Here is a 27,897-nt window from a genome sequence, read left to right on the forward strand (position 1 = left end):
GGGCTGGGTAGGGGTTAAGTTCATCATAGTTTGGATTAGCGTTATGACCATATAAATGAATGGAGTCCCCACAGAGATATAGATATCCAATGTCTTTCTCTCTGTGTGTGTGTGTGTGTGTGTGATTAAAAACCTCTTATTTTTACATTGTGGGGACCACTTTTTTCGGGGGAAACTCATATTTATAAAAATCAGTGACTGCAATGAAAAACTAAAATAGCTAAAAGTGTTGTATTTTGTTTGATTTGTTTGTTACTTATGGTTAAGGTTAGGGCTGGGTAGGGATTAAGGTTGTCATAGTTAGGATATGGGTTTTTCCCATAGAAATGAATGGAGAGTCCCTACAAAGATATGAATACAAAGCCGTGTGTGTTTGTGTGTGTCATAGGTCCGTGTATAGAAAGACGCCTCTTCCTCAGATGCGCTCGCCAGCCAGCTCCCACCGCTCACTGCAGCTCGTCCGCTTCCTCACGCCTCCCTGGACGGCTCCATATTTTTAATCCGTCTGGGGAGGGTTGGCCAGCCGGAGTCACGTTGCTGGTGTAACTCTATCAGCCCGATCCTGCACCATTGTTTCTCCAAAGAGCCGGAAGAGCTCTCCTGGCTGCGGATCCAGCGTGCGGGGCGGTCAGGCGGCTGCCGGCCACTGAGCCCCATTTCACAGGCGTTATTCCGCGTCTCAATTCTGTTCCGTCGTGTGGTGTGTAGATAAAACATTTAAACCACCGTGAAACAACTAATTCGGGACGATGTGTTAAAATATTTTAAAATACGTTCTCTTTGATATGCAGTCCTGCGTGAAGATTTGACAAGATGAATGGTAAGTTGCCCATTGATTTTTGCCGTATTCATTGTCGGGTATCTAAGTTTTTCATTTGTGGGGAATTGCGTTTGCGTGATTTTTTTACAGCGTGCACTGCGTGATTTGCACCAGTTTTCTCATATTATGTGACAGTGAAACAAAAGCCGTTGCGAAGCAGGGCGCCTTGTCAGCGATCTATCTGTTAAGATTGTGTGTTTTAATAATTAAGTAACAGTGATGGGAAATGTAGTGCATCATCGCATATACAAAGCGAGAATGTCCTTAAGCTCTTCTCTATCTCCAGTATGTCATGAAGCTTTATTTTAGCTAATTTCTTTATTAAAAGACTTAATGACCACAGATTGATAAACTGAAATGATATTCTTCCGGATGTGTTTATGTTCACTGAAGATTGGATAAAGCAATGTTTTTTGATAGTATTCCTTCTATAAAGAGAAATAACAGATATGCATAACATTATCTTGATAAGTCGTATGTCTGTATAAGTCTGTTCTGTAAATGCTAAAAAAGAGAGACAAAAATAAACAAATGTAATATAAATCCAAGACAACTGTTAATATATGCATATTACATTATGAATACATACAGTTGAAATCTATGTTTTTAATGTGGTGCCATGATATTCATAATATCAAATTCTATGGTGAACCCTGAGAAGAATATTTTCAGTAAAATAAATATATTAATAATTAATTGATTAATTCAATATCAACATGTAAATCTATTATATGTATAGCATTTTTGTTTATTTTAATTTTACTTAAGTTTCAATAATATATTCACATCTTGCTCTAGTGTTTGGGATGTATCATTTTAAGCTTAATGGTTGCATAATTATTATTCATAATTTAAAAATAATGTTTGCCTAAAGGGTTCAGTGGTATACAGTGGTATACAGTGGTGCACTATTGAACTCTTCAGTAATTGTGAATTGCAATGCAGTCCCATTACTGAATATATAAGGCAGGATTCTTCCTCATTTACATGTGTGATGCACATGTATTACATGCATGTGTTAGCCATGCTCTCCAGGACAAAAGCCAGCATGGCTTTGTCAAACTCTGTCTCCCTCATAGTCTTTATTTTACTCTCTTGACGAAAGGAGCTCCAATGTGAACGACATAAACGAAACAAACACACCTCTCGCCGATTGTAACAGTCATGCAGACAAAAGCTCTGATTCCCAGGGATTCCAAGGGAAATCCTGGAAATCCAACCTGCTCCGGCAGCAATGCTGTTTATCTGAAGATCACACTGATGTCGGACAGTGAATCACGCATGAAACGTGACGAGAGGCTGGTGACGTTAGCGGTCGAGTGGAGGTTGCACTTTCGTTTGCCGGGCTAGTTTAATGTTTGGTTGTTACAGCGATGCCGCCTCCTTGCCTTTGGCGCAGGTCTCCTACACACCACAGCCACGTCTCACTACCTCTCCGAATCACAAGAACGTCGACACAAAACAAGCTTGCGTTTCACGCCCGAATCGCATGTGGTCACCCTGCCATGGCTGACGGTGGTAATTCTGTCATGGATGGAGGCCAATTCGCTCATCTCTCTTTATTTCCTTGTAGGGCCCAGACATTGGAGAAGGTCATAACTCCATCCATCGCTCATCTGAGGTAGGAGAATTCCTCTGCAGGAGCATTTTGTTTGGGGCGGGCTTGCTGCTGTGCACGGACACTCCCTGTGATTTTGTGCTGAGCTGTGGGATGTGGGATGCTGGTGTAGTGGTGATATGTCACAAGAGTGTATTGGATGCAAATAACAAGGAATCAAAGTACTTCAACCACAAACCCAGAAAGTTCTCAGATGGAATTGGCTGGTCTCTATTTAGTTGTCCGAGGTTCTGGAAGATTCTCAGAGCAATGTTGGTGGCTTATGAAAGAGCGCAGAAGTCGAGCGGATGGTCGTGATCGCCTGGGGCTTCAGGCTGCCTGGATGCTCTTCTGTTCTTCTTCATTGGGAATGGATTCAGAGTAAGGGGTGTTTCCGGAAAGGCCGTCCATCCCACTTGATTTTCAGAGCATCGCAGAAGAAGGAAGCCAAAGCCTTTGTTTCCATGTGGGAGGAAGGAGGGTGTAAACGCCCAGCATGTCACCATTAGTGACGTGAAGCATATTAACAGTTTTACCGCGTCATCCTTCCATACCGTGTGGGCAGTAATCAGTCCATCCCTGGCCAGCTTCTCTGTGATCACAATCCATTTATTACCACACTCAGCAGGCAGCAAGCCTAGCATAATTGAAATTACCTGCAAGGATTAATTACTTTTCTGAATGTCTAATAAATATCCAAGTGACCATCCCCCCCATCCCTCCACGTGTTCTTGTGTTTAAGTGGCTAATAAAGGCAAGTTATCACAGGGGATGAATTTGCAGATATGGATGAGACCAGCTGGGTCAGGCTGGTTCTGGTGGTTTTATACCAGTGCTGGCTCCTTCCCTGTCTGAGTCTGCTGCAGTCTGCTCCTTCTGACAGGAAGTGTGACCTCATCGCATCCACTCAATCCACGTGCTCAGGCTGCTGGGTCGAGAAGTTGTTTATAATGTGAAATGTTTGCATTTCTTCTGCGGGCCGCCTTTTGATTCCCTGTGAAATTGTACCTCTGCTTTTTTTTTTTTTTTTTTTAAGTACTTTTGGGCGGCTTTCAATTCATACGAGCTTGGAAGGCGGAGCAAAGATGTGTCATGACAGGTGAAAGGTCGTCACGCAAAGGTTAGAGGTTTGCGGCACGGCCTGCTAGCTTAACAGTCAGCAGCACGTATGAGAATCCCCCCCCCCCACGCAAACACGGAATCATGTGTTAAGTCCAATGAACCCGGGTTGGTTTTGTTGAAGAGGGGATATGTTTCATCCCTGGTCGTGGCTTCAAGATGGCGCTGCCTTCGGGCGTTCTGGGGGAACAATGGAAAATGATTGGTTTACAGATTCCCAGCCGGAAACGAGAAGGGGAGGAGAGAGAGTGGTGCAGAGTTGTGTGCTTTGGTTTGGGCGGATCTAAAACATAACTGCCTTTTGGGCAAAAACAGCCCAAAGTTTGGGACTAATCTGATTTTAATTAAAGATATAAGGAACACATTGAACTAAATGAATTTGACTTTGGAGCACGAGTCTGGTTTTATATGTTGGTGCCATTTTTATTTACTTTTGTGTTTTAAATTTTTTAAGCATGATATTACATTTTCTAATTGAAACCATTCTAGTAAGAGTCCAAGATGTAGATCAGGCTGAAACATGAGTGGCCTTGTTTTAAAGAGGAAGGTCCTTCTTGAGTTCTGTCCTGTATCCTCAAGCAACACGTGAACGTATAAGCAGGCCAGCCTGTTTCAGGCTGCAGACACTGATCCTTAAGAAGCCATGTCATTCCCAGTAGCTGTAATATAACACTAGAGGTCCAGGGTTGCTCTTTTGGCTTATTTCTCTCTCTCTCTCCCTCTCTCTCTCCCTCTCCATAACTCTCTCCATCTCTCTGTCAGTCTCTCCCCCCCCCCCCCCCCATCCCTGCTCCCTGCCCCCTTCTCGGCACGTTGCCATGGCGGCTGCGAGGAATGTTCTGTCTGTCTCCAGCTTATTACGTGTTCGCCCCAAGGAGGGAACATGCTTCTTTTTATAAGCGATTGATAGGCTGGATGCGCATGAGGTCCCTATGTAGACCAGGTGGGCCAGACCAATACAGGCCATTACCCGTTTTCAACAGTTTTTTTCTATATATTTGATGCTAAAATAACCTTTTCCAAGGACAAATACTATGGTCTTTAACATTTTTTCTCCCACTATGCCCCAGGAAATTCTCATAGCTTTGTTACTGTATCGATACAGTAAGTGACGGCTAATTTTCCGAATTTGTAGGACCGTGGAAAATATACTACGATGTAGTACGAATGAAGTATTGTGACATGAAGGAAGTAATATAACAAGAGCAACGCATTCATATGGATATTGAAAGCGGGATTGCGGAGTATCCGTTGCTATAGTGCATATTTAAATTAGAAGACAATGTGCAAAAACCTCCCGCAGATTCCTTAGTTAAATGAATTACTATACATTCTGGCTCCCATTGAAAGTAAAGCACTGCAGTGAAATTTGTTACAGCTGCTGGAGGTGGGTTCAGTGCTAATTTTGTGTCCATTTATCTTAAGAAAGTCGGACATTAGAGGAATCTGGCTTTAAAAAAACACAGACGTGCCTCAAATATCTAGGAAGCGTCCATGAATGAACGCAGCCTTTTCATAAGGTGTGAGGGGTGTGGCTGATTTTTCACTGTTTCTCTCATACGCCCTTTTTACTGCAATACACTGTGCTTTGATGTTCCGCAAACTAACCATGAAAAAAAGGAATCACATATTAAATAGCACTCAAGGTGTATAGCCTATGTGCAGAGTGCATGACTCATTAATAATAATAATAAAAAAAAATAGCATATTGCCTGAACACATCCTGAAAGTGCGCAAAGAAGAAATGTATGCGTTTCATCACTGTAAGACTTGTCTCCATTGTGGCCTACTTAATTCCAATAATACTACATAAAGTATTACATAATTTAATGCTTTAAAATTTCACCAGCAGTATATCTAAAAATACTCTGAGGTGTGTACCCATTGTTGGTGAGAAGTAAATTGAACAAAACAAGTAAAAGTTTTATGGCGAAAACAAAAAGTAAAACATTACCTTTTTAATGCGAAATTTAAATTAATTGTCACTCTTTTTACTGTTTTCTTTTTTACTGGGGGGGGGGGATTACAGCGGTTATGAATATTCTGATTGGTGAAAAATGATGTGTTCCAAGCACAGGGCGCATGATTGGTCTGAAAAAGGAGGATCGTACAAATGTAAAATCAGGCCTGGTGTGTTTGTGCCGCAGTGCTTTAGCCTGCAGTTAATGGTGACTGGCGGAGATATCATGACTAACGCTAAACCAGAACTCAATGGACATCTGTCCCGAAAAGCAGTCGAATTCACCACACCTGTGAAAAGCAAACAGAAACCGGAGTGATGCTAAAATGAAAAAGGGAATGGGTGGATATAAAAATAGTGTGAGTACCTGCCACTTGTTGGGTATCTGAAGGACGGAGAGAATCACATCCGTGGATATGGCCTTTCTTAACCTAAAGGTCGTAAGTTTGTATCCCATGCGGAAAAGGCTCCTGCATATTCAGCTGGGCACTTTCTATAATCTAATATCGTCCTGTAGGAACTCACCCAAATGAATGTGAAGCTGAGTAACTGTTACCAAACTAAAAACCAAGTAAACAATATGATTTATGATATGTATTCTTGGTCTGAGCCTTTACATAGAGCAAAAAGTGTTTGACATTCAGAGCTTTATTTATGGAATTGTACCACGTAAACAGTACAAGAATTGACCTGTATTTATTATACAAAATGTCATTTTTAAATTATTTTTTTTTAGCTAGCAGACTCAAAAGGTTAGAGTAACACATTTATATTGTAAGATAACACGTGCAAAGCGAATTACACTGATCTTTTTAAAGGCTGTTTTACAGTGTACACAGTGACTTTTATTGAAGAGACATAAATGGTGATTGTGAAGAAACTATTCCTTCAATAAAGAAGGATTTGAGTACAATATTTTGAAAGGTCATTAATTAATCTGAAGACATTCATAGATGTGCAGTGCTTTGCAGACAAACGTACGGACCTCACCCCAACAAAACATTTTACTTCAGTATTAAAGGGTGTGGATATGAATTGTCTTATAAACAAACAATTAAAGCAATTGGTTACTCATCAGAAAAAAATACAGGGATGGAAAAGGCTTTGAAATTTGAGGTAGGTGAACGTATGACCAACCTCTATATAGACCTACCTGGTTTAAACCAGTACAGACCAAAAAAAAAAAAACATTAAGTAAGTTAATTACATTGATGGATTCAGTTTATTGTGGGTTCCACTATGCAATGGAAATCTTATTTGGATCGCTACTAAGCGTTGGAAACCATCAATGAATTACTGGTAAAACAAGTATTTAAATACAATTACAGGTAAAATAGGTAAGCGGGTGAAATGCTCATGTTATAAATTAGGAAAAAAGGCAGTTAAAATGTAATCCAGTGGCAAGTATTTTCCATTAACTTATTTTCATCCCCCTTGTAAAGATAATTATTTCAAATCTTATTTTTCTTATTCATTGTATTGATTATTATAGTGACTATTATTATTAACAAGTGCAACATTATTATTATTATTATTATTACTGATGATGATCTTATGTCTACTTCTTGTGTGTCATGTTCAGCAGTTATTTTCCACGGGAAAAATTCCCTAACAATCTTTCGCGTCACTGCTTTTTCATTCCCGTCATCTCTATGGCAACCGTGTTTTAAAATGTGGGAAGGCTGTTTGGTGAGGGATCACCAGTGGCTAATTATATTTCAGCCTGTGTAACAGCCAAACAGTAGACACCACGTTAATTAAAACCATTTTATTCTGCTGCGCCGGGGTAATTTGACGGTGACGTTTACGACACTAAGCTGTGTACGGGTCCATTTAAGGACAGCCTATGTCGGATTCTTCGCAAGGTTACGGTGAATTACAATGTTAAAAGTACTGAGAAGTTTATGCATGATTTAACCAAAACTGCTCCCAAAAGACTAAGGCAAGCACTGGTAATGGTTGAGTAACCCAGGTGCATTCGTTATTGCGGCATCCTCGCCACATTTAATCGTCTACAGTCGCTCTTATTGCGATGTCCTGACTTTACACACCACTATCGTTGCGGCTGTTTCGCCCTGATGGATGGTAAAGCCGCAGCTCCATGCGGGCTTCGTGCGGTAACCCCCCCTCGGCGAGATGCGGGATCGCCGGCAAACGCGCTGCTGGCCACTCAGGCCGGCTGTTGAGTCATTTTCTGTGGCGTGTGCTGGTTCTCCGCGTCTAATTTTAGTCCCTTAACGTCCCTCCGCTGTGACTTGGATTTAACTTCAGCGCTGTCTGCTTCAGTGACTGTCCCCTGCCTGCGCTTATTGTCGCATGTGTAAGACAAGCAACACCGGCGCGAACTCCATTTAAACCTCTACGTCTATCCACATATATACATATCCAGTTATATATTTCTGTTACGTTTAACGAAAGTATGTTTTCTATTTGCTTGATGAAACAAAATAATCTGGGTTTATGTTTTGCATAAAATGCATGGGGTTTTCTCCAGGACGATAATGAGAGTCCCATAGACCATTGAAAGAGCTCTGTCTTTGCAACTGGGTTTGGCAGCTCTGTTACTGCTGGAGTGGAGATTTTTTTTTTATCTTTTTATAACTTTTTTTTTTTTTTGGAAGCCCGGGAACATGCAGTCATAAATAAAATATACTTTTATGAATAATTCAGGTAATCATTGTGATTGACACCTAGGTGAAAAAGCCTGATTATGGCACTCCGTGACTGGAATTACCCAGAGTGCTGGAGAGCCAGCGAGAGAATATGGCTTTGGGTTTCTGCAACTGATTCTTCGCTGATATGAGATTATAGTTCTGCAATTAAACCTAAAAAACCAAGGATAACGGTGTCAGTGTCTTTCTGGTTTATGTGCCGCACAAGTGTGTAAGTGTATGGTACAGTACGTAAAAGTGGTTTTGCTATATATATATATATATATATATATATATATATATATATATATATATATATATATATATATATATATATATATATAATATATATATAATATATATGTATGTACACACACACACCATATCTTGGAGAACATTCTAGATTCCATCTGCACTGTTTACAGTGATCCTGTTTTTCCTGTTCAGCGGTGGGTCCTCTTATTGCATATATAGCACCAGCTCTGCCTACAGAGATTCCCGTATCATCTTTCTGTGTCTTCATACGTGTGGCTTCATTTAGAGTCTGCTTGGCGAAGGATGAAAAGGCAGGAGACTCTAAGAGGCGAGTCCATGCCTTGGTCACCTCGGATCTGAAAGAGCAGGCAGGAGACGGCAGGACCCCCGGTATCGAGCCTCAGCCTCGTTTCCACTCCACCTCTCCTGGTTGTCATCCAGCCTGGCATCCACTGCATCTGCGAATATTACGTGTGGAAGACAATTGGTGTTTTTTGTCTGGGGAGGGGACTGGGGAATATCGATACATTTGTGCTTTACACAGAGCACCCACGCATGGGGGGAGCGGGTTCGACTGGGCCGACAGCCTCGCATGCTAGTGAGTCCACACGCATGCTGATGAAGGCGACTGGAAGCCTTATTTAAAAAACAAAACAATCCGTCCTGCCTTAAGTTGCTTTAGCGTGCACTGCTCTTCTTCAATGTGTGTCTCAAACAGAATGGAACTACAATTACAGCCACTCTCTCTGTCACGTCATCTCGATAGGTTGGCTTGTGTTGCATAAAAGGAATTGGTTAAACAGAGGATTTAAAAGATGGTTTGATGTGTCTGTCCTTCTTTTCCTTCTGGTCTCTGCCTCTCAAAGACTTGGAGATGTTGGAGTTTCAAAAGAGGATCCTTGACTCACAGCATGACGTCATGCACTTTGCTTCAAGCTCAAACTTTATTCAAAAAAGGCTTAATGGTAAAAACTTTTTGATTTGGTTCCTTGGGCTGAATAAAAATCACCTTCAGGAAACCACTGTTGGATTGTTACTTGGTGTACCCAAGTGACGTACGTGTTGTGGTATTATACATGTGATACAGCCATCAGTCTTGAGGTGTAACTAAATGTCATTCCTTTTGGAAACTATGTCACAATGATACACTAATCTAATTGATAGACAATGTGAGCCCTATGATGTTATGTTGAATCAGAGGAGTTAAATTAAATGAAATTTTCTTCAGAGGTCATCTTCTGCACCAAAATTACATTTAAACTGTCATCCAATCTTCACTATAATGAAGAATGAAATATGACACTTTGTGTTATGTTGCGATATTTATTACTGTGCAACATTTCCAGCTATTAGGAAACTAGTGAATATAGTAGTTTGTGTTGCCATTCTGCAAGTCATGAAAATAAAGATATCTAGCCTCAGGTTTATAGGTCAGCAGATGGAATCTGTTCTGTTATGTGCTGAAAGTTGCATTTAAACATCATAATATTTAATCTTCTGGGGTCCAGGGTGGCCCCAGGGACGCTGAAATGGAAAGCGTCTTGCAAATCATGTCGCTGCACATACTGCCTATGATGATGAAACAAGAGACTAAGCTGAAGAGGCTGACCCCTGACCCCAATGACAAATTCCATTGTGGTATTATTCTTGTGTAATTTAGGACAGTAGAAGTAATGCAATGAATACTTGTTCAGTCAGCCTTTCGTTTGTCTGCATTGATCCTTGGCCGTCCTCTGATGCACGTTTATGAAGCCGCCACCCCCTCTCTGGGGACCCCAGCAGGCTGCCATGCTTTCAGGCTCTGACTAGAGCCGTTTGTCTGGTTTAGTGAAGCGTCTGACAGCTACATCTTTCTAGCTGAAGGATTTTTTTTTCAGACTCTTGATTTCCCACGATTCCGTCGTCTTTCCGCTGCTTTTTCCAGCTGGAGTTCGACCGCGTGACGCCCTGCCAGGAGGAACGTCCTGTCACCTGAGCTCCTGGAAGGCTGATGTCATCTCTGACAGTGACGTTGGTATGGGTTGCAGTGAGCTTAGCTGCTCTCAGCCCTGCTTGAGTTTGCCAAGGCCTCTATGGATCATGGGAGTCTCCTCCTCCTCCTCCTCCCTGTCACACCTACTCCTCACCTCTGACCAATGCGTGTCCTCAGCTGCCCAGATTCACGAGACACACCTGCTTGTGCTTCTTCTGCTCTCAATGTCACACCAAAAACCTTACATATCAGCAGGTGAATAAGATTTCCTTATTTTTGAATAAAAAGGAAGAATTTTGAGTTTTATCTGGCTGCAAATGACCATCCCATGTTACTCATAGAGCATTGGCATTCAATAACTCCAGCAAGACTTCCAAATCATTCATCTGAAATCAATTATTCAAAGGGCATTCAGTAATCCTTGACAAGAATGTAAAATGCCTGGATACTGTCTACATTTCCCAATCAATTTTCATTTTAAATTCCAGGATTAAACTAAAATGGTATCACTGGTCCCTTTTTGGCGGAACGCAGCCTGTTCTTTCTTTGGCTGCATGCAGGGAGCCCATAGATGGCATGTTTCCTGAGTGGCACTTCCTGTTTCCTGGCCTTGGGGCAAATTGGAGGTTAGGCCATTGTTAATTAAACCCAGGCTACCTGGAGGCAGGGGTGGGGGAAGGGGGCTGTCAACTGGTGAAGGGGGCATGGGACTGAAATTCCTGGGTCTCTCGCCTGTGTTGTGAGTGTGGAACCTTTAACCCCGACAGTGATTGTGGAAGAAAAGGAGTGTGGGGTCTTCTGAGGTCAAGGTTAACAGCTGGTCCGACCTCCCCCACACTCTGGCAGTCTGCTAACTGCCCCGGTTTCGAAAATGGTCACAGCCCGGCGCACAGAGAGATGCTGACTGTCTACTATTGTTTTCTGGTTTGGCTTCGTAATGCAGTTGAGGTTATTTCAAAGGTCTCAGTAAACATTTTCGTAACATTTTCGTAACATGGGTTTTAGGGGGATTATCACTCATGCTGTTTGTGTGATGTTCTCCTTCACATAGTCATCACCTTACACTAAGGGGATCTATTTAATGCCTTGGGTGAATGTTAAGACAGATTTGCAACCATATGGGTGTAGATCTTTAAATGGAAACTACTCAGCCTTTGGATTGAACAGCTTCTCTGGTATTTAATGCACAAATTTAAATTGGATTTGTCTAAAAGTTTGTCTTTGAATACTGATACTGCCCTCAAGGTGCATTCAATCTTTACAACGCACCACATTTTAAAGATTTTTGTTTTTCCTAATTTGTAAAACACATAGTCTGGTTTGTAGTATGCACAGTGTATAGAGAATTATAGAGAATAGAAAGTATAGAGAATTATTTTCTGCAGGGGCAGAAATTAATTAGGAGGAGCTGAGAGCACATTAACACGATTTGAAATAGTAAATTATAGTCGTGAGCTTTAATTATACTGTGAATGTTTATGTTTTGGATTTTTGATAAGTGGTTAAACAAAGACGAGTACAGCTGTATGATGCAAGGGAGCAGCGTGAGCACGCAGCCGGTGCGACCCCGTGGGGATACTGCCGTGTTTCGTTCCCTCACAGGCCGCACGACTGGATTCCGCACTGCGCAGTGAGAGGGAGCGGACCTGCGTGCGGCAGATGTCCATGCGATAGGCCCGCAGCTTTGGCCTTGGCAATGGGAGGTCATTACGCATGTTACACTGCGGAGAGACTGGCTCCAGAGGGGAAGACTAGATTGAATTTAACTTCTGCCAGGCTTGGAAAATGGAGTGACTGAGAATCAGTGTTGCGCTGATTCAGATCCAGACCAAAATACAATTACAATCAGAATCACAATACAAAATACAATTTAATGTGAACCATGTGACCAGAGGGTGGTTATTTTTTCAAATTAAATGTGGGGTGCCCATTTAGATGTGACGCTAATGCCAATTAGTGCACAGCAATCATGATATTAAAACTAATTAAATTAACCTTCACCAATGTCAAGCATATATAGGACTTTATTTCAGTGTGGCACGCCATTCACTGAAAACATGGTCTCCACAATGATTAGCATCGCTCTGACACGCTGTTTCGCGAACAACTTGATACATAAAGTGTTTTTCTGCAGGGGTCGATTATGCGCAAATACAGTTTTGCGTCGCTGCGTAACTTGAGCTCCCCGTTGCCCCAAAGTACGCCTGAGCGGAGGTGATTAATCCTGCTACAAACAGCCGGTGTGCCGGGCCGGCGGAAACGTGGTCTCGTGACGCTCTGGAGCTGAGCAGGAAACGCACGGGGCGGCAGCACGGGAGACGGGCGATAGTCGTCGATTAGCATTTCTGCACAACAGGTTATTGCTGATGACAGATAAGGGGCCAGTGTTGAAGGCTGTATCACAAACGTAGGCAGGTGGCCTTCCATCTTCATTCCCGATATTCGATCTATGCAGCATTACATAAGTATACACTGCATGAATACTAACACTACTTGGTGCACTTTCAAAGATTGAGTAAGCTGACACCCGGATCATGACTGTACTACGGGATAATATCTTGTACTACTGAACTGGTGGTGCATCATAGATCCTGAGGATGAAAATAAACGAGTATGAAGGCTCGTGTTGAAGATATGCATGATGTATCTTGTAGTGAGGCTATACAGTGACCTACAAGGGGTTCTCTCTTGCAATTGTTGCGTCCCAGAAATACAGTGGAACCTTGGATTACGAGCAACGCGGTTTATGAGTGTTCCACAAGACGAGCAAAGATTTTTAATAAATTTTGACTTGGAAACCGAGCACGTCATCACAACTGAACCAGTGGTTATTCACTTTCTCACGCTGCGGAGTTGTGGGTAATCGTCTCCCATGCTCGGTCTCAGTCGGCATGCCTCTCTCGTATAGTCAAAATTTAGTAGAAAAGCACCACCTGAATAAGGGCGTAGCAGTGCGAGCGATGAATCTGTTTAACGACAATGCAATGTCCACATTTTTGCGAAATCGAAAAGGAGGCAAAAGAGGGTGTCATTGGATGGGTTCCTTGTTAAAGTCGCACAAACAGAAAAAGATTCCAGTGAGCCAACAGATAGCAGTGATTCCGTTAATTATAGTGAAAGTCGTCCTACAAAATAACCCTCCTCTTCTTCTCTCTCGTCTCCCTCACACCATCCACGATTCTTTTCAAAGGTAAAGCGCAGGTTAATTTGTTTCATATATTTTACTTTATATTTTTATAAACTTTTTATAAACTTTTGTATATATGAAACCATTTTTTCTTACTGAAAAATAAAAATGTGCAGTTATAATTGCATATAAAAATGTGAAGCTGTTGTATTTATATTTGGAAATTAATTATATATACATTTATATATTCTTAATGCGCATCCATTCTCTCAGCCCTTGAATGTCAGCATGAAGGACGAGGGAGGTGAAATCTCAGGCCTCAGCTGATCTGAACGACCCCCACAAGCACGATTCTGCTGCATCCGGCATTAATGTGTGTGTACCCAGAGGTGCCCCCCCATCCCCACCCCCGTTGCCCGCTATAAATCGCTGTGACGATGTTGTCCTGTCTTCTGGCCAGGCGTGAGGATGATGTCACTGTCCTGTAGTATATCAGCTATAACTCTTGGCCTCCGTCGGGAGAGAGCCTGGACAATAATCAATGAATTATGTGATTCTTGATTCTTATAAGGAGGGATCCATCCCATTTACACTGACCTGGGCCCATACTCTGCTTGACTGTTAAATAAAGTTTAATAAAGCACTCTGAAACACACATAACACAACAGTACGTGCATTTATGGAGAGCCGAGAAGTTTGGGAGTGGAATGAGGTAGTAGAATGCCTTTGCATTCAGGCCCCTCATCTATTCATTCATAACGTAACAGGAAATGGGCTCATTGACTAAAACAGAAGGGAGCCTAAAAGGAGTGAAAAACAGCCTACACACTGCCAGTTGTTCCGTAACCCCCCCCCATTTAAAAATGGCGCGCTGGTTACTCTGGACTGGCTTTGGCACCAGGTCTGGTAGTGACATCCATCCCAGCCCCCCCCCACTCCTAGCTCTGGCTGGTATAAATATCTGCAGACAGGAGCAGCAGGACTCGTAGCTCCCTCTGACATGGCGCCCATGTGATCTCGCAGGATGCCTCCTTCTCCCGTCAGACTCCAGCATTGCCTGATGATTCTTTGTGTGTGTGTGGGGGGAGGGAGGGGGGTAGAGAGAGGGAGGGAGGGGGGTAGAGAGAGTGAGCGAGCGAGAGAGAGCGAGTGAGAGAGAGAGAGAGAGAGAGACCACCTCCCGTTATTAAACTGTAAAGCATATGGTCCCGGCAGTAGAGTGGTGGCTGGGAAAATCAGGTCTCTCTCTCTGTCTCCGGTGCCGTCCTGAGGGTCAGCGCACAGCAGCAGGCCGAACATGGGAGCCGGCTCGGCTCAGTTAGTCCGCTCGCTCTAATTAGAGCCCCACGCTGGGTGTTTGATCAGCCGGGGGAGGAGGGCTAGGGCGTCAGAGGCTGGCATCAGAGACAGGTGAGTGTGCGTATGCCTGCGGGGCCCCCGGGGGAGGGGCTGGCTATAGTGCGGTGCGGGTACAGGTTCAATCGGGGCGAGGCTTACGTGTCCACCCCCCCACCCCCCACTGGCTAAATCTTTGGGTCAGAGAGCCGGGCATCCGTGGGATTGTGTGTTACTGCAGGTTACAGGGAGGGGCCACTTTGCGTAAGCGCGCCCCCTGCTGGCACACCTTAGTCAGGTTAGGCAGGAGCTGGCGTGTTTGGCAGGCAGAAGAGGAGTGGGGGGGGGGGCGGCTGTGGACATGGAGGCGTTTGCTGTCCACACCCACCATGCCTCTGTATGACTCCATGCTAGGGCTGGCAGCACTCTGTCTCCCTGGGCTGGGGGTTGGGGGGGGGGAACTGCAGGAGAGAGTGCGGCTGGATGAAGCCAGACCGTATATCGCACAGCAAGCTAAAGTAGATTCGATCCCCTGCAAATGAGCTTGATGCAGAAATGAAGGTCATTTATCCTAACGGATGGCAGACAGGGTTAGGGCGCGATTCCTGGGTGTATGGATCATGAATTATCCCAGCGGCTCTGGTGACTCCTCAATGGAGAGAGTCCATCTCGCTACGAGAGTCTGTCATCACTGCTTCGGGTGGTTCGGCCGCTGGGAGGTTTGTGCAGATTTTCTTTATTTTACCATTTTATTTTTTATTATTAATTCGAACAAAAACACTATTTTAAAATTGATATTGAATGTAGAGGCCACAATATTGAGCCGCTTCATATATTTAACACTGCAATTTATTAATTTTCTGCGGTGCAATTACTATCACATGTAAAATCACCAATCACGTAGGTATAATAGCATCTCCATGGAAACCATTAGCTGTGGGAGATTGTAGTCGATTTTGTTGGGAAACACGAAGATTGTGAATGGATCTCCTGCACGGGGGAGATAATTACGATGATCCGAAAGTAATGGAAACAGGCTGCGTCGGAAGAAGGAGTCAAGCCATTTTCTGTTTATGTTTATGTTAGACCATTTCTCTCCTTAAATTATGACCGGGGCAAGGAGCTATCGTGTCAGTTTTATCGGTTTTAAAGATTACGAGGTCAAAGGTCATTTATTGAATAGAAAACACACACACAAAAGCTCACTATAGTACTACTCGGTAAGTGAGAGGCTTATGTGCTGCATATCTCCATTAATAATAATAATTATTGTTGTAATTATTGAGTATTATGGGGTAAATAAATAGTGAATTTGTTGATTAATAGTTATTATAATAAATGTTAAAATAAAAATCAGATTTCGTATTTAAATACCAACACTACACTTTGGGGGATTGTTAGTCTTATAGAAACAATTTAATTTCATAATGTGATCTTTCAGAAGGTCTAGCAATGGGAAGTGACCATACAGTAGAATGTGTGAAGTGTTCCCTATGTAGTGTGATTGTTTTGTACGGTTCGTTTTGCACACTCTCTGTGTTACTTTGCCCTTTGTGTCTTGGCTGCTATTACGTGAGAGCAGGGCTACATGCCGACTCACAGTGACCTGACAGGCAAGGGGCCTCTTCTCCCCGGAGGCACCAAGAATGGCCCCTGGAGCTTGCTTGAGGGCCCCCTCCTGGCAGGGGCCAGAGTGTATCAGCATCAAAATGAACTAGGAGCATCCCCCCCCCCACACACACACACACACTCCTGCCACCCATGGATTAGACCGAGTGACTACGAACGAGTTGGCCTCATCCCCCTACTCATCAGGCTACCTCTCCACCCTCCTCCATCTCCGCCATCCCTGCTCTCATTCTTCTTCACGCCTTTGTCTCTCTCGCTTTATCTACACAACAGCGGCTCTGTGTAAATGTAGAGGCACATTTAGTCAGTGTATGCTAGAAAAAAATACACTACCCATTCATTCATCTTCCAGCTGTTTTTCCAATGCAGGGTAATAGAGTATTTATATTTACATTAGGAACATAAAACGTTAAAAGCTCAGTGTGGTGTCGCATCATTGTAAAAATAACAAGTTGCTCTGAGAAATTAGCTTTGGGCTGTGTTTTAATTAGCCGTGTGCTAATTATTTATGAAATCATAGTTTACACCCTGTTAAATATATACGCCGAATGCTTCAGGTATTTTGAGGTGCCACGTCAGAGACATCTAATGGTTTTGGTGACGGCTGTGACCAAATATTACAAATTGCATTATCAGATTACACACACAGGGCATACGCTTTGCTAGTGAGACAGCATCAGCAGTACCTGAACTGGTGTAAGACCTTCTCATGATAAACTGATAACCTTTGTAGTATTTAAGTGTAGCATTTAAACTCTGTCATTTTTTTTTGATGTTGTGCTCGCTGTGTAACGATAGTCTCCCTGATGGACTGAGCGAAGTTTTAAAGGAGCGGTCCCAGTGAATCACAGACCGGGTAACCACGGGGGGCCTCGTGCCCTAAATCTGTACCGTCTTTAATGAAGCTGTGCCGCTCACGGAGGGGGGGCTGGCCCTGAGAGGCCTCACCCGGGCATCCCGGCTCACCCCCCATTCCAGATTGGTGCTTTTCCACTTCACAGCAGGCCTCCTGTTCATGGATGAGGAAAGGGCAGGTCTTCTGTTATGGTCTGTGCGACTCGACCGATCGGACTCTCCGTCCATCTTCTAACCTCTTATTCCCATCAGGGTTGTGGGGGGTGGGGGGTGGGGGCTGAAGTCCATCCCAGTCAGCACAGAGTCCAAAGCTGAGGTACAACCGGGTATAATACCGGTCCATTTCGAGACGTGCACACACACACACACACACACACACTGTAGTACCGCTACAGCACAATTAGAGGCACTAATTAGCCTAACTGCATGTTTTTGGACTGTGGAGGATGCCCAGATGTACTCAGAAGATACCTGTGTGACACATTCAGTCTTAGTGTTAGCCCATCTCCCTGGTTTGAACTCTACGTGTCTCCAACAATACTTAAAAATAATAAAATAAACACATGGCACACACACGGGTGGCATGTAAATTTCAATTGAAATTCATGGCTGCCATATTGTTAGGCAACTCTAATTTCCCATAAGAAGCAAATTAATTAACTCTGCAGCCAGTGGGTATTTTCAATCATGAGTTGCACCGCCTGCACCGCTATTTCAGCTGTGACGGCAATTACATTTCGTGCTGCCACCTCAGACGAACGCTGATGCTTCATATTCTGTGTTCAGGCTTCACAATCCACCTGGAGGTGCTCACACCCCACCCCCAATTTTACTGTTTTTCTAACATGTACGTTTTTATTTTTTAAGATGTGCAAATGGAACATGGCGTCGGAATATTAAACGGATCATTTTGGAATCCTAATCAAAGACAACTTGACTCTAAAATGAGTCTGAAAATGAAATTAATTTATGGGAATAATGGGTAACTTAAATTGCAATAACAAGTTCTTCTTCCGTTTTACTATGGGGTTGTCTTCAGCCAGACAATCAGCTGCTCCAGACTGAGGAGTTGGGGTTGGGCTGGGGGGTGGGGGCTTTAATTGAGAGCGTAGAGGATTCCAGGAGCCTCCAACATGGAACACAGTGTTGCCTGTGGTTACGTAACAGGTGCAGAGCGTGGCCATGAGCGGAATACTGAAGAGGAAGTTCGAGGAGGTGGATGGCTCCTCGCCGTGCTCGTCCCTCCGCGAGTCCGAGGATGACGTCTCCAGCAGCGAGAGCGGCGACAGCAGCGACAGCGCCAACCCCTCGGCTGCCAGCCACTTCGCACGTAAGTCACCAGCCGCGTGCTGCTTTCCCTCTCTCTCTCCTGGCTAAGGAGCCATCCATCCCGGGCTGTCAACCTTTATGCCCACGCCGTGTCTGCATCGATGCTGACAATGCTGGCAGGAATCCTGAAACAAGTTATCAGTTACAGTTAGAGATGTAACAGGTAAGACAGACTGCAGACACACAACGAGAAAACACCCCCTTGGTTCCCTTCAGATCGATAATGTTGAGTCATGTAGAGATCTAACCCTTTACACTTAATGAGGTAGAGCTATGTAGAGATCAGTCTTTTAATTAAGTAGAGTTATGCAGTGACCAGCCCTTTAATTAAGTAGAGTTATGCAGTGATCAGCCCATTACTGAAGCAGAGGTGTGTAGCGATTAACCCATTAATGAAGTAGCGTCTATGTAGAGATCAGCCCATTGATGAAGTAGAGTTATGTAGAGATCAGTCCTTTAATGAAGCAGAGTTATGTAGCGAACAGCCTCTTCACATTTAATGAAGCAGAGTTATGTAGAGAACAGCCTCTTCACATTAAATGAAGCAGAGTTATGTAGTGATCAGCCTCCTCGGATTTAATGAAGCAGAGTTATGTTGAGATTAGCCTCTTCACATTTAATGAAGCAGAGTTATGTAGAGATTAGCCTCTTCACATTTAATGAAGCAGAGTTATGTAGCGATCAGCCTCCTCGGATTTAATGAAGTAGTTATGTAGAGATCAGCCTCTTCACATTTAATGAAGCAGAGTTATGTAGAGATCAGTCTCTTCACATTTAATGAAGCAGAGTTATGTAGGGATCTGCCCCTTACATTTAATGAAATAGAGTATTGCAGAGTATTGTCATTAGACATTGCTTGGGTAGGCGAAACTCTGAGTATGGTACAGAGTGTGGCGCACTCGAGAACCTGCCACGATTTACAATGAAGCCCGAGTTTAGTTCAATTAAGGGAATGTTCTCTGACTGCCCTTGAAAGCAGAGTTTATCAGGCGAGCCTCATTGTACAATAACCTCAGGAATGAGATGAGTCCCTCTGACCAAAGCCACCAGGCTTTTTCCTTCTTTCGCTCCTTTCCCTGAGCCCTCGATTGGTGTTCCTCCCCAGCTCACAAGAGGAGGGAGATGCCCCCACGGGCACTGTGCCCCCCCCCCCCCCCCTTGCTCTCTACTTGCCATGTCTGATGCTGAATGGGTGTGAGGTGTGGTAACTAGATTTTTTTACTGAACTCTGCAGTTGGATTTTACTGCCTTTCACTGCATGTTCAGGGGTGTGACATGGGGAAGCCCCTCTCAGATTGTCACCAGTGTGACCGCACCTACTGAGACAGCCATCTCATGGGTGATGCAACACTCAAAGATCATTGCGTAGGCGGATGGTCTCATGGAGGTGGAATTTCCTTTGAAGCTGTAGATACGTGCAAGAAAACGGTCACATCTCCTCCATCATATTACTGCTGGTAGTTATTTAAGGAAAGTATTATGAAAGTTGCCTTATGTTTATTAAGTAAGTAATTGAAAAATTGTAAAAATTTTAAGATCCCAGATTATTTAAAAGATTTAAAAGTTTAAGATCCCAGATTATTATTTTTCATATTTAATAGAACATAAGGAAGTACCCAGTACTAAAATAGTATCTTATCAGATTAAAGCAAATACTTAGAGTCATGGCAATGATTCTAAAAATAAACCTTTAGACATAATATTGATCAGTGTTATACAGCATTAAATATGGTTGATTAAGAGAGGCTCATTGAGTCTTCATCCCTGACTTTCCTAAGCTGTCCTGTCAGATCCCTCTTTCCTGAGGGATATCTACATGAGCATCTTCCCGAGCAGCCGGGCTCCTGTCTCCGCATCCTGACTCCCAGTGTGTAGATCAGCAGAAATGCCCTCCAGTGGTTATGCTGAGCCGGTCTAAGTGGCACGTTTCAGTTACAACAATAAGCCATGCATTTAGGCTGTCCCTAGAGGCCGTAACATCCTGTGAGTTCCGTCTAAAGGACTGTAATTTATTGGCGTCGGGATCCATGTGAAAGAGTTTGTAACTTCCTGCGGATGCGGTTACACGCGGATAGCAAGCTCAACTAATCTTGGATCCCTTCATAGATATGAGATGAGGTTATAGCGCATGATGTTATTGTGTACTGCCATATGCCCTTCAGTCATAAGCAGGGCTGGCTCTAGCTATTGGCTGGATAGGCAGTCACCTTGGGCCCCTGAATTACCTGCAATGCGGAGGAAGTGAAATGATCATTTTCTCGGAAGAGGGCCTCCCAAGTAAGGCTTTGTCTGGGGGCCCCTGAAGATTTTAGCACCATCACTGGTTATGCGTGGTACAGGTCTGTAGCTATACCTCGCTCAAAACTATAATGGTTATAATGGTCCATGTTACAATATTTTGACTTTATGAGATATTCAACGCTTTATTATAAAATAGGCTTTGTGTTAATGATTTTGCCCGACTGCAGGCTAATGCAAGTGTTCTAAGCATGTTTAATGTAGGCTAGGCTAGGCTATGATGGTTGTTGGGTTACATGTAGTGTATTGAAATGCATTTTCGCCTTACGATAGGTTTATCGGAACATAACCCCATCGTAACCTAGGGAGTGCCTGTACTTGTAGCTGGGTTCCTGCTCAGATGAGATTCTGCAGACATCAAGTGCTCAACCACCAACTAACCTCCTGCCCTCAAAGAACCCCGCAGTCTGGCTGCACTGTGCCAAGAAAATAAGGAAGGGATGGCCAGCACAGCATAGCAGAGCCGCTTCTGTACAGGAGATGGCGCTGTGTCCTCTAGTCTACCACAGCTTTTGCAGATCTGTGCCTGGGAAAGGTGACAAAGTTTATCACGCATCTATTGTTCTGCAGAGTCATACCAGTCCAGTAATTCACAGTCGGTATTCTGTATTCAAGAGAAGCGTGTGATGTTTTCTGTTTGTCAGTTTTTTTCCCCCACTCCACCAATTTCCCACTCGTAATTTAATTTTGACGCAGATCAGCCAAAATTAACAGGAAATGCAAATACAACAAATACGACTTTGCGCGATTTCAATACAATCTTTTATGTTTGGTATTTCATTTTTTTGTTCTGCGGCATTCAGTTATCGCATTTCTTTTATATAATTGTGCACCCCCCCCCCACGTCAGTATGGTAGCGCTGTCGCCGCGCAGCATGTAATGAAAAGCATTGTCCTCACGGCGCCAGCGAAGAGTCAGCCGCTCGTAGCAGATGGTCCCGGTTCACGCTGACATCACGTATGTCTGGCAGCGGAGCGACTGGGGAAGCCATACAGAATGTCACATCGGAACTGGGACGGCAGGGGGGTTAGGTGTTAGCCATGCCCCCCCCCCCAACATTACAGGAGCCAACTAGGCATGATCAGCAATAAACGAGACAGTTCCTGGAAATACAGCACTAATATGATACTAAGACTGCACATGAAGTCAGTGATGGATATCCTGCACGATACGTAATAGACAGGAGGTCTTTAATGTGGTCAGATTAAAGTCGAAATGTAAGCACATTAGCAGTGAGGCTTAGACTAAGATTACATTGATCAGCCCTTACGGGAAATAAGCTGCCTTTCCTTTCGGAAGTACCGCGTTGTCATTGACTGAAAGGGAATTTGCGCTCACATGTCATTATCAGAGGCTGAGGAATCCCTATGAGGAATGCTGTATGACTAAGAAGTGATGGAGACTCGTAACCTTGCAATTTCATAAGGACTTTAAACTCATCCTTTTCATGTGGAGAAGCGCTCAATTGGATCAGGGAGTTAGCTTTCAGATTTACCCTTATTGGCAAAATTGGATTTTCACGTATATATTTTTTTTAATGGTCTTTGACGTAACTCGCTTCATTACACAGCTAGTACAAACGCCGTATATGAAATAGAAATTGTCTGAAAAAACAGAGCTTTCAAACATCCATCAGAAATAAATCAGGTTAAACGTTCCTAAGGGTGATGGACTCTCCTCGCTCCGTACGTGGTCCTGTATGTAATCAGTTTACACTTTGCACCCTACGTTTACGGTTTTTTATTTATTTAGCAGATGCTGTTTTCCATATAAAACGGGCTCTGAGCAAACCATTTCTCCAAGCAGCGCCATGTACTTTTAAGTTAAAAGACGGTTTGTAGCGCACCAAAAAATGAAGAATTGTCTCAACAAATTTCAGTAAAACATTCCACTTCTAAAAATAAGTGCTGACACTTGAGCCATTTCAAATTTCTATTGGATTCATGTCAGTTAATCATTATGCTTTATAAATGTATTCAAAATAGGGCACTAATCGGCCAGTTAATTTGAAGAAAAAAATAAGCACAAAGGCTGCCTGCTCTGATAAACACCTGCTCACAAACACTACGTACAGATACACTATATGGACAGAAGTATTGGGACCCCTGGCCATTACACCTACAGATAGTTTTATGACATCCCATTCTAAATCCATAGGCATCAATATGGTCTCCTCTTTGCAACTATAACAGCTGCCGCTCTTCTGGGAAGGCTTTCCACAAGATCTTGGAGTGTGTCTGTGCAATTTTTACCCATTCATCCAGAAGAGCATTTGTGAGGTCAGGCACTGAAGTTGGACGTGAAGGCCTGGCTCACAATCTCTGTTCTAGTTCATCCAAAAGGTGTTTGATGAGGTTGAGGTCAGGGCCAGTCAAGTTCTTCCACACCAAACTCACCCAACCAGGTCTTTATGGACCTTGCTTTGTGCACTGGGGCACAGTCATGATGGAACAAAGAAGGTCCTTCCCCAAACTGTGCCCACAAAGTTGGAAGCATAGAATTCTCTAAAATGTCTTGGTATGCTGAAGCATTAAGAGTTCCCTTCACTGGAACTAAGGAGCCTGGCCCAACCCCTGAGAAACAACCCCATACCATTACCCCTCCTCCACCAAACTTTACAGGTGGCACAATGCAGTCAGGCAGGTAACGTTCTCCTGGCAACTATCAAACTCAGACTCATCCATCAGACTGCCAAACAGAGAAGTGTGATTTGTCACAGAACACGTTTCCACTGCTCCAGAGTTCAGTGGCGGCGTGCTTGGAATTGCGTTTGGTAACGTGAGGCTTGCATGTAGCTGCCCGGCCATGGAAGCCCATTCCATGAAGATCCCGCCTCACAGTTTTTGTGTTGTGGTTAATGCCAGAGGAAATTTGGAACTGTACAGTTACTGAGTCAGCACAGCGTTGGCACCTTTTACACATTCGGTGACCTGCTCCGTTACTTTACACGGCCTGCCACTTCATGGCTGAGTTTCTGTTGTTCTTGAATGCATACTCTTTGCAATAATACCACTTACAGTTCACTCTGGAATATCTAACAGGGAAGAAAAAACTGACTTATTGCAAATGTGGCATCCTATGGCAGAACCACACCTGAACTCACTGAGCTCTTCAGAATGACCCATTCTGTCACAAATGTTCATAAACCTGACTGCATGGCAAGGTGCTTGATTTTATACACCTGTGGCAATGGGGCTGAATGAAACAACTACATTCAGTGATTAAGAGGTGTGTCTCAATACTTTTTTCCATATAATGTATATGCATACATGCTCATTAACACAGTTACTTTGGTTTGAACACTCAGTACTGGGTCGTTACGTAGTTTGATGCTTCCTTGGAAACACCAGTTTTAACCGGTTATTCTTCACTTCAGTATAACTCTCCAAAAAGATCAGTGGGCAGTGGTGCAGTGGTGCAGTGTCATCGCTCAGTCCAATTTGCACACAAGTAAGGGAATATTTTTTGTAATTCGCACACATTGAATTTTAGTTGAATATGGAACGAAAATGTCACACTATAGAGGCCTGCATACGAGTGAGGAAAGTTTGGGGTCAGGGAGTAGGGTTAGGGCAGCATCCAGCACTTATGGAGCTGTCGGGTTTAAGGACGTTGCTCAAGGGTCCAACAGCAGTTTGAACCCACAACCTTCTGGGCATGGGCAAGGAGTCCTATAGCTCCTATACCTCTTCTGATGGCGTGCCAGTGAGTCCTTGGGGGCACACTGTCAAGCTCAACGATCCCTCACCTTATCCATCCAGCTGCCTCCATACTGAAGCGAGAGAAGAGGATGAGGACGAAGAAGGTGCACTTCGAGAAGGTGACTGTGTATTACTTCAGCCGGCGTCAAGGCTTCACCAGCGTGCCCAGCCAGGGCGGCAGCACCCTGGGCATGTCCAGCCGGCACTGCGGCGTGCGCCAGTATACCCTGGGCGAGTTCGCCCTGGAGCAGGAGCGCAACCATCGCGACATGCTGCGTGACCACCTGAAGGAGGAGAAGCTGAACACCATTAAGCTCAAGGTATAGTAAGGCCGCACTGAGAAAGAGGACTGAGCACCTATTACACATGCTACGGTACTCTCATCTCCTCACCCATTTGTTGAAGGAGAATTGACAGCATGGTTAATGCTGAAATTTATGCTTTATTTGCCATTTGTAATGCATTTGTTAAACCGACAACCTTCTGATCCCGCTAAAACACGCTGAGCCACACAGTTGCAACACACTTAAAAATATAAGCTCAATATAACTGGGATTTCCACCATTAAAGTCTATGATTCACCTGTGGCGTTATTCCCAATATTAATATTATTTATGGTCTAAAAAGCAGCCTGACATCAGTTTGATAAAGAAACGTGTTTTAAACCATCTCAAGTGGCCCAGACTCTGACAGTGCAAACGTTAGAGATATTCAAGATATCAGAGGGCCAATTCCCAGACACCCTTCAAATTTGTTAGGGTGAATATTAAGTTAAATATGAGTAGTTATATTAAATAGGTGCTAAATGTTAGCCTACATAAGCTCACATTCTGCATAAGGGCAGTCCAGCTATTGCCACATGGGAAATTTCCCTTTCTTGCTACAGAAATGATAACAATGCTCAGTTATTTAGCCACCAGAGCACCCCCCAGGTCCACCACTTTCCCAGTTCATGTCATCCTGTCCCCAGCTAACAAAAAACGGCACGGTGGACTCCAAGGAGGCCAGCGTGCTCACAGCGGAGGACATCTCCGACGACGACCTCGACCTAGACAACACAGAGGTGGACGAGTACTTCTTCCTGCAGCCGCTAACCACTAAGAAACGAAGGGCGCTGCTGAGGGCCTCGGGCGTCAAGAGGATCGACGTGGAGGAGAAGCACGAGCTGCGGGCCATCCGCGTCTCCAGGGAGGACTGCGGCTGCGACTGCAGGATCTTCTGCGACCCTGAGACTTGTGCTTGCAGCATGGCGGGGATCAAGTGCCAGGTGCGTGTCATTTCCTGTCTTGTCCGCTTCCCTGCAGGCCTGCATGAAACAGGCCGTTTCCTGTTTGAGCAACATGTCAAAGCGCTGTGGTCCAGCAGAGCTCTGCATGCACGCTGCATTGTGTCTGTCTCTCCTGTGGTCCCTGTAGGTGGATCGCATGTCATTCCCATGTGGCTGCAGTAAGGAAGGCTGCAGCAACACGGCAGGCAGGATAGAGTTCAATCCCATCCGGGTCCGGACTCACTTCCTGCACACCATCATGAAGCTGGAGCAGGAGAAGAGCAGGGAGCAGCAGCAGACCTCTATGGCGGATGGTTACCATGGCGATGTCAACGTGCATGGAAACGCCCTGGTCCAGGGGCAGCACGGCCTGGAGTACACGCTGACCGACGCCGTCCCCCAGGCTGCAATCATGCACCTTCAGGCGGCCAACGAGATGGACGAGGCTGTGGAGGAGGAGGACGAGGAGGAGGAGGAAGAGGAGGACAATGAGGAGGAGGAAGACGAGGAAGATGAAGATGACGGTAGCAGCCTGTGCAGCGGGCTCACCGACTCCAGCACGCACAGCCTTGCCGCAAGTGACTCCGAAGAGGAGGAGAGCGGCAAAGAGAAGCCGGACGAGAGCGTGGAAGAGGTGACTACAGCCCATGTGTCTCACACTGAAGTGGTATCGCTCTCCTCCGAGCTACGCTACCCGGAGGAGCCATCGGTGCAAGACAACCATAGCAACGGCAGCCCATACTTCTCAGCCTCCCCGGCTGAATATTATCAGATGAAGAACTCAAGCAGCATAACTGACGTTTCTATGGGTAACCGCTGTAGCGATTCCTTTGGTGAAGCCCCGCGGTTTCAGGACGGACTCGTGTCTCTGGACTCCTTCTGCGTGGGCCCCGACCCATACCACGATTACTCCCAGCAGGCTGAGGGCCAGTACGCCAACCAGTGTTTCTCTGTCAGCAACGGAGCCTCTTCTGTCATCGTCTGCTGCTCTCCCGACCAGAACGACGACGTCCAACCCGGACGGGGCTCCTGCAGCCCACCAGCAGGCCATGTCGAGCTCCAGAACTTCTTGAAGGAAAACGGTGAGGAGCTGTACGTCAGGCAAGACGGCTGTTTCGGGGCTGAGCCACAGGAAATGTCAGATGGACTTCCGGAGACCCCGGCCCCCTCTGACAGCGTGCAGGTCGCCCCATCCGTGGAGTGCTTACCCCAAGTCTCCTTTGTCTAAGTCTTTCAGTTAGTCCCAAGAGGTTTGTACGGTTCATTTTTTAAATCCAATTCTTGGCTGATTGGTTAATGTTTCAATGTGAGAAGTGGATGTAAACAATGTACAAAGTTAGGGTTTTAATTACCTGCAATTACTATAGGTACAAAAAAAGTAAATAACCTGCAAATGAATTCATTTTATGCCAATGGGTCCAGACTCTAGGTGTATGGAATATAAAAAATACAAAAAGGGTAATTCATGTAAAATAACGCTGAAGTGCAAAATTAAAAGCAGAAAAAAAATGTAGGCTTGTGCAATGTACTGTAATTATCTTGTAAAAGTTCTAGTTTTCAGCCAATTCTGTGAAGACCTTTTATACGTCTGTGTCCATTGCTGAAAAAGGAAAGTATATTGTGCAGTTTATTTATGGAGTCAAAGTGGATGTAAAATAACATTTTGATAATGAAAAGCATGTTATTTTTGAGGTGTAAACGTCCTCTCTCTGACCAATGGATGAAAGTGGGTCTAAAATTCTGTATCAATGTACTGTATGGGACGGTATTTTAAAGTTGTCATCTGTGCTTTTTATAGTTTGTAAAAGCATGTGACTTTTTTGTGGTCCTTTGCTTTTGGTGAAACGTCCAAAGCCACAAATCTGACCTTATGGAAGGTAAGGTGTTGAAAATGTATTTGCACTTTTTTAAAGACAATTCTGAGGACAGATGCCATGGAATGACTAATACTTGAAACATGATATAAAAACGAGTATTCAGTG

At 44.2% G+C, this 27,897-nt stretch overlaps 1 protein-coding gene across 3 annotated transcripts; it reads left to right on the forward strand.

Annotated features, from left to right (window-relative positions):
* The first annotated feature begins 399 nt into the window (after window positions 1-399).
* LOC111852286 (cysteine/serine-rich nuclear protein 3-like) lies at window positions 400-27,897 on the forward strand. Of its 3 annotated transcripts, XM_023828021.2 has the most exons (7): window positions 400-700; window positions 792-820; window positions 2,394-2,441; window positions 18,488-18,650; window positions 24,709-24,968; window positions 25,619-25,915; window positions 26,064-27,897. In XM_023828021.2, exons 2-7 carry the CDS (start codon window positions 818-820, stop codon window positions 27,141-27,143), a joined length of 1,851 nt encoding a protein of 616 aa, XP_023683789.2. In that variant the 5' UTR covers window positions 400-700; window positions 792-817; the 3' UTR covers window positions 27,144-27,897. The 3 variants fall into 3 exon arrangements, with proteins under 3 accessions (XP_023683789.2, XP_023683790.1, XP_023683787.1); XM_023828022.2 differs by lacking the exons at window positions 400-700; window positions 792-820; window positions 2,394-2,441 and adding an exon at window positions 14,675-14,911; XM_023828019.2 differs by lacking the exons at window positions 400-700; window positions 792-820; window positions 2,394-2,441 and adding an exon at window positions 15,266-15,555.

Source organism: Paramormyrops kingsleyae, chromosome 16 (assembly GCF_048594095.1).
Source record: "Paramormyrops kingsleyae isolate MSU_618 chromosome 16, PKINGS_0.4, whole genome shotgun sequence".
Taxonomy (NCBI): domain Eukaryota; kingdom Metazoa; phylum Chordata; class Actinopteri; order Osteoglossiformes; family Mormyridae; genus Paramormyrops; species Paramormyrops kingsleyae.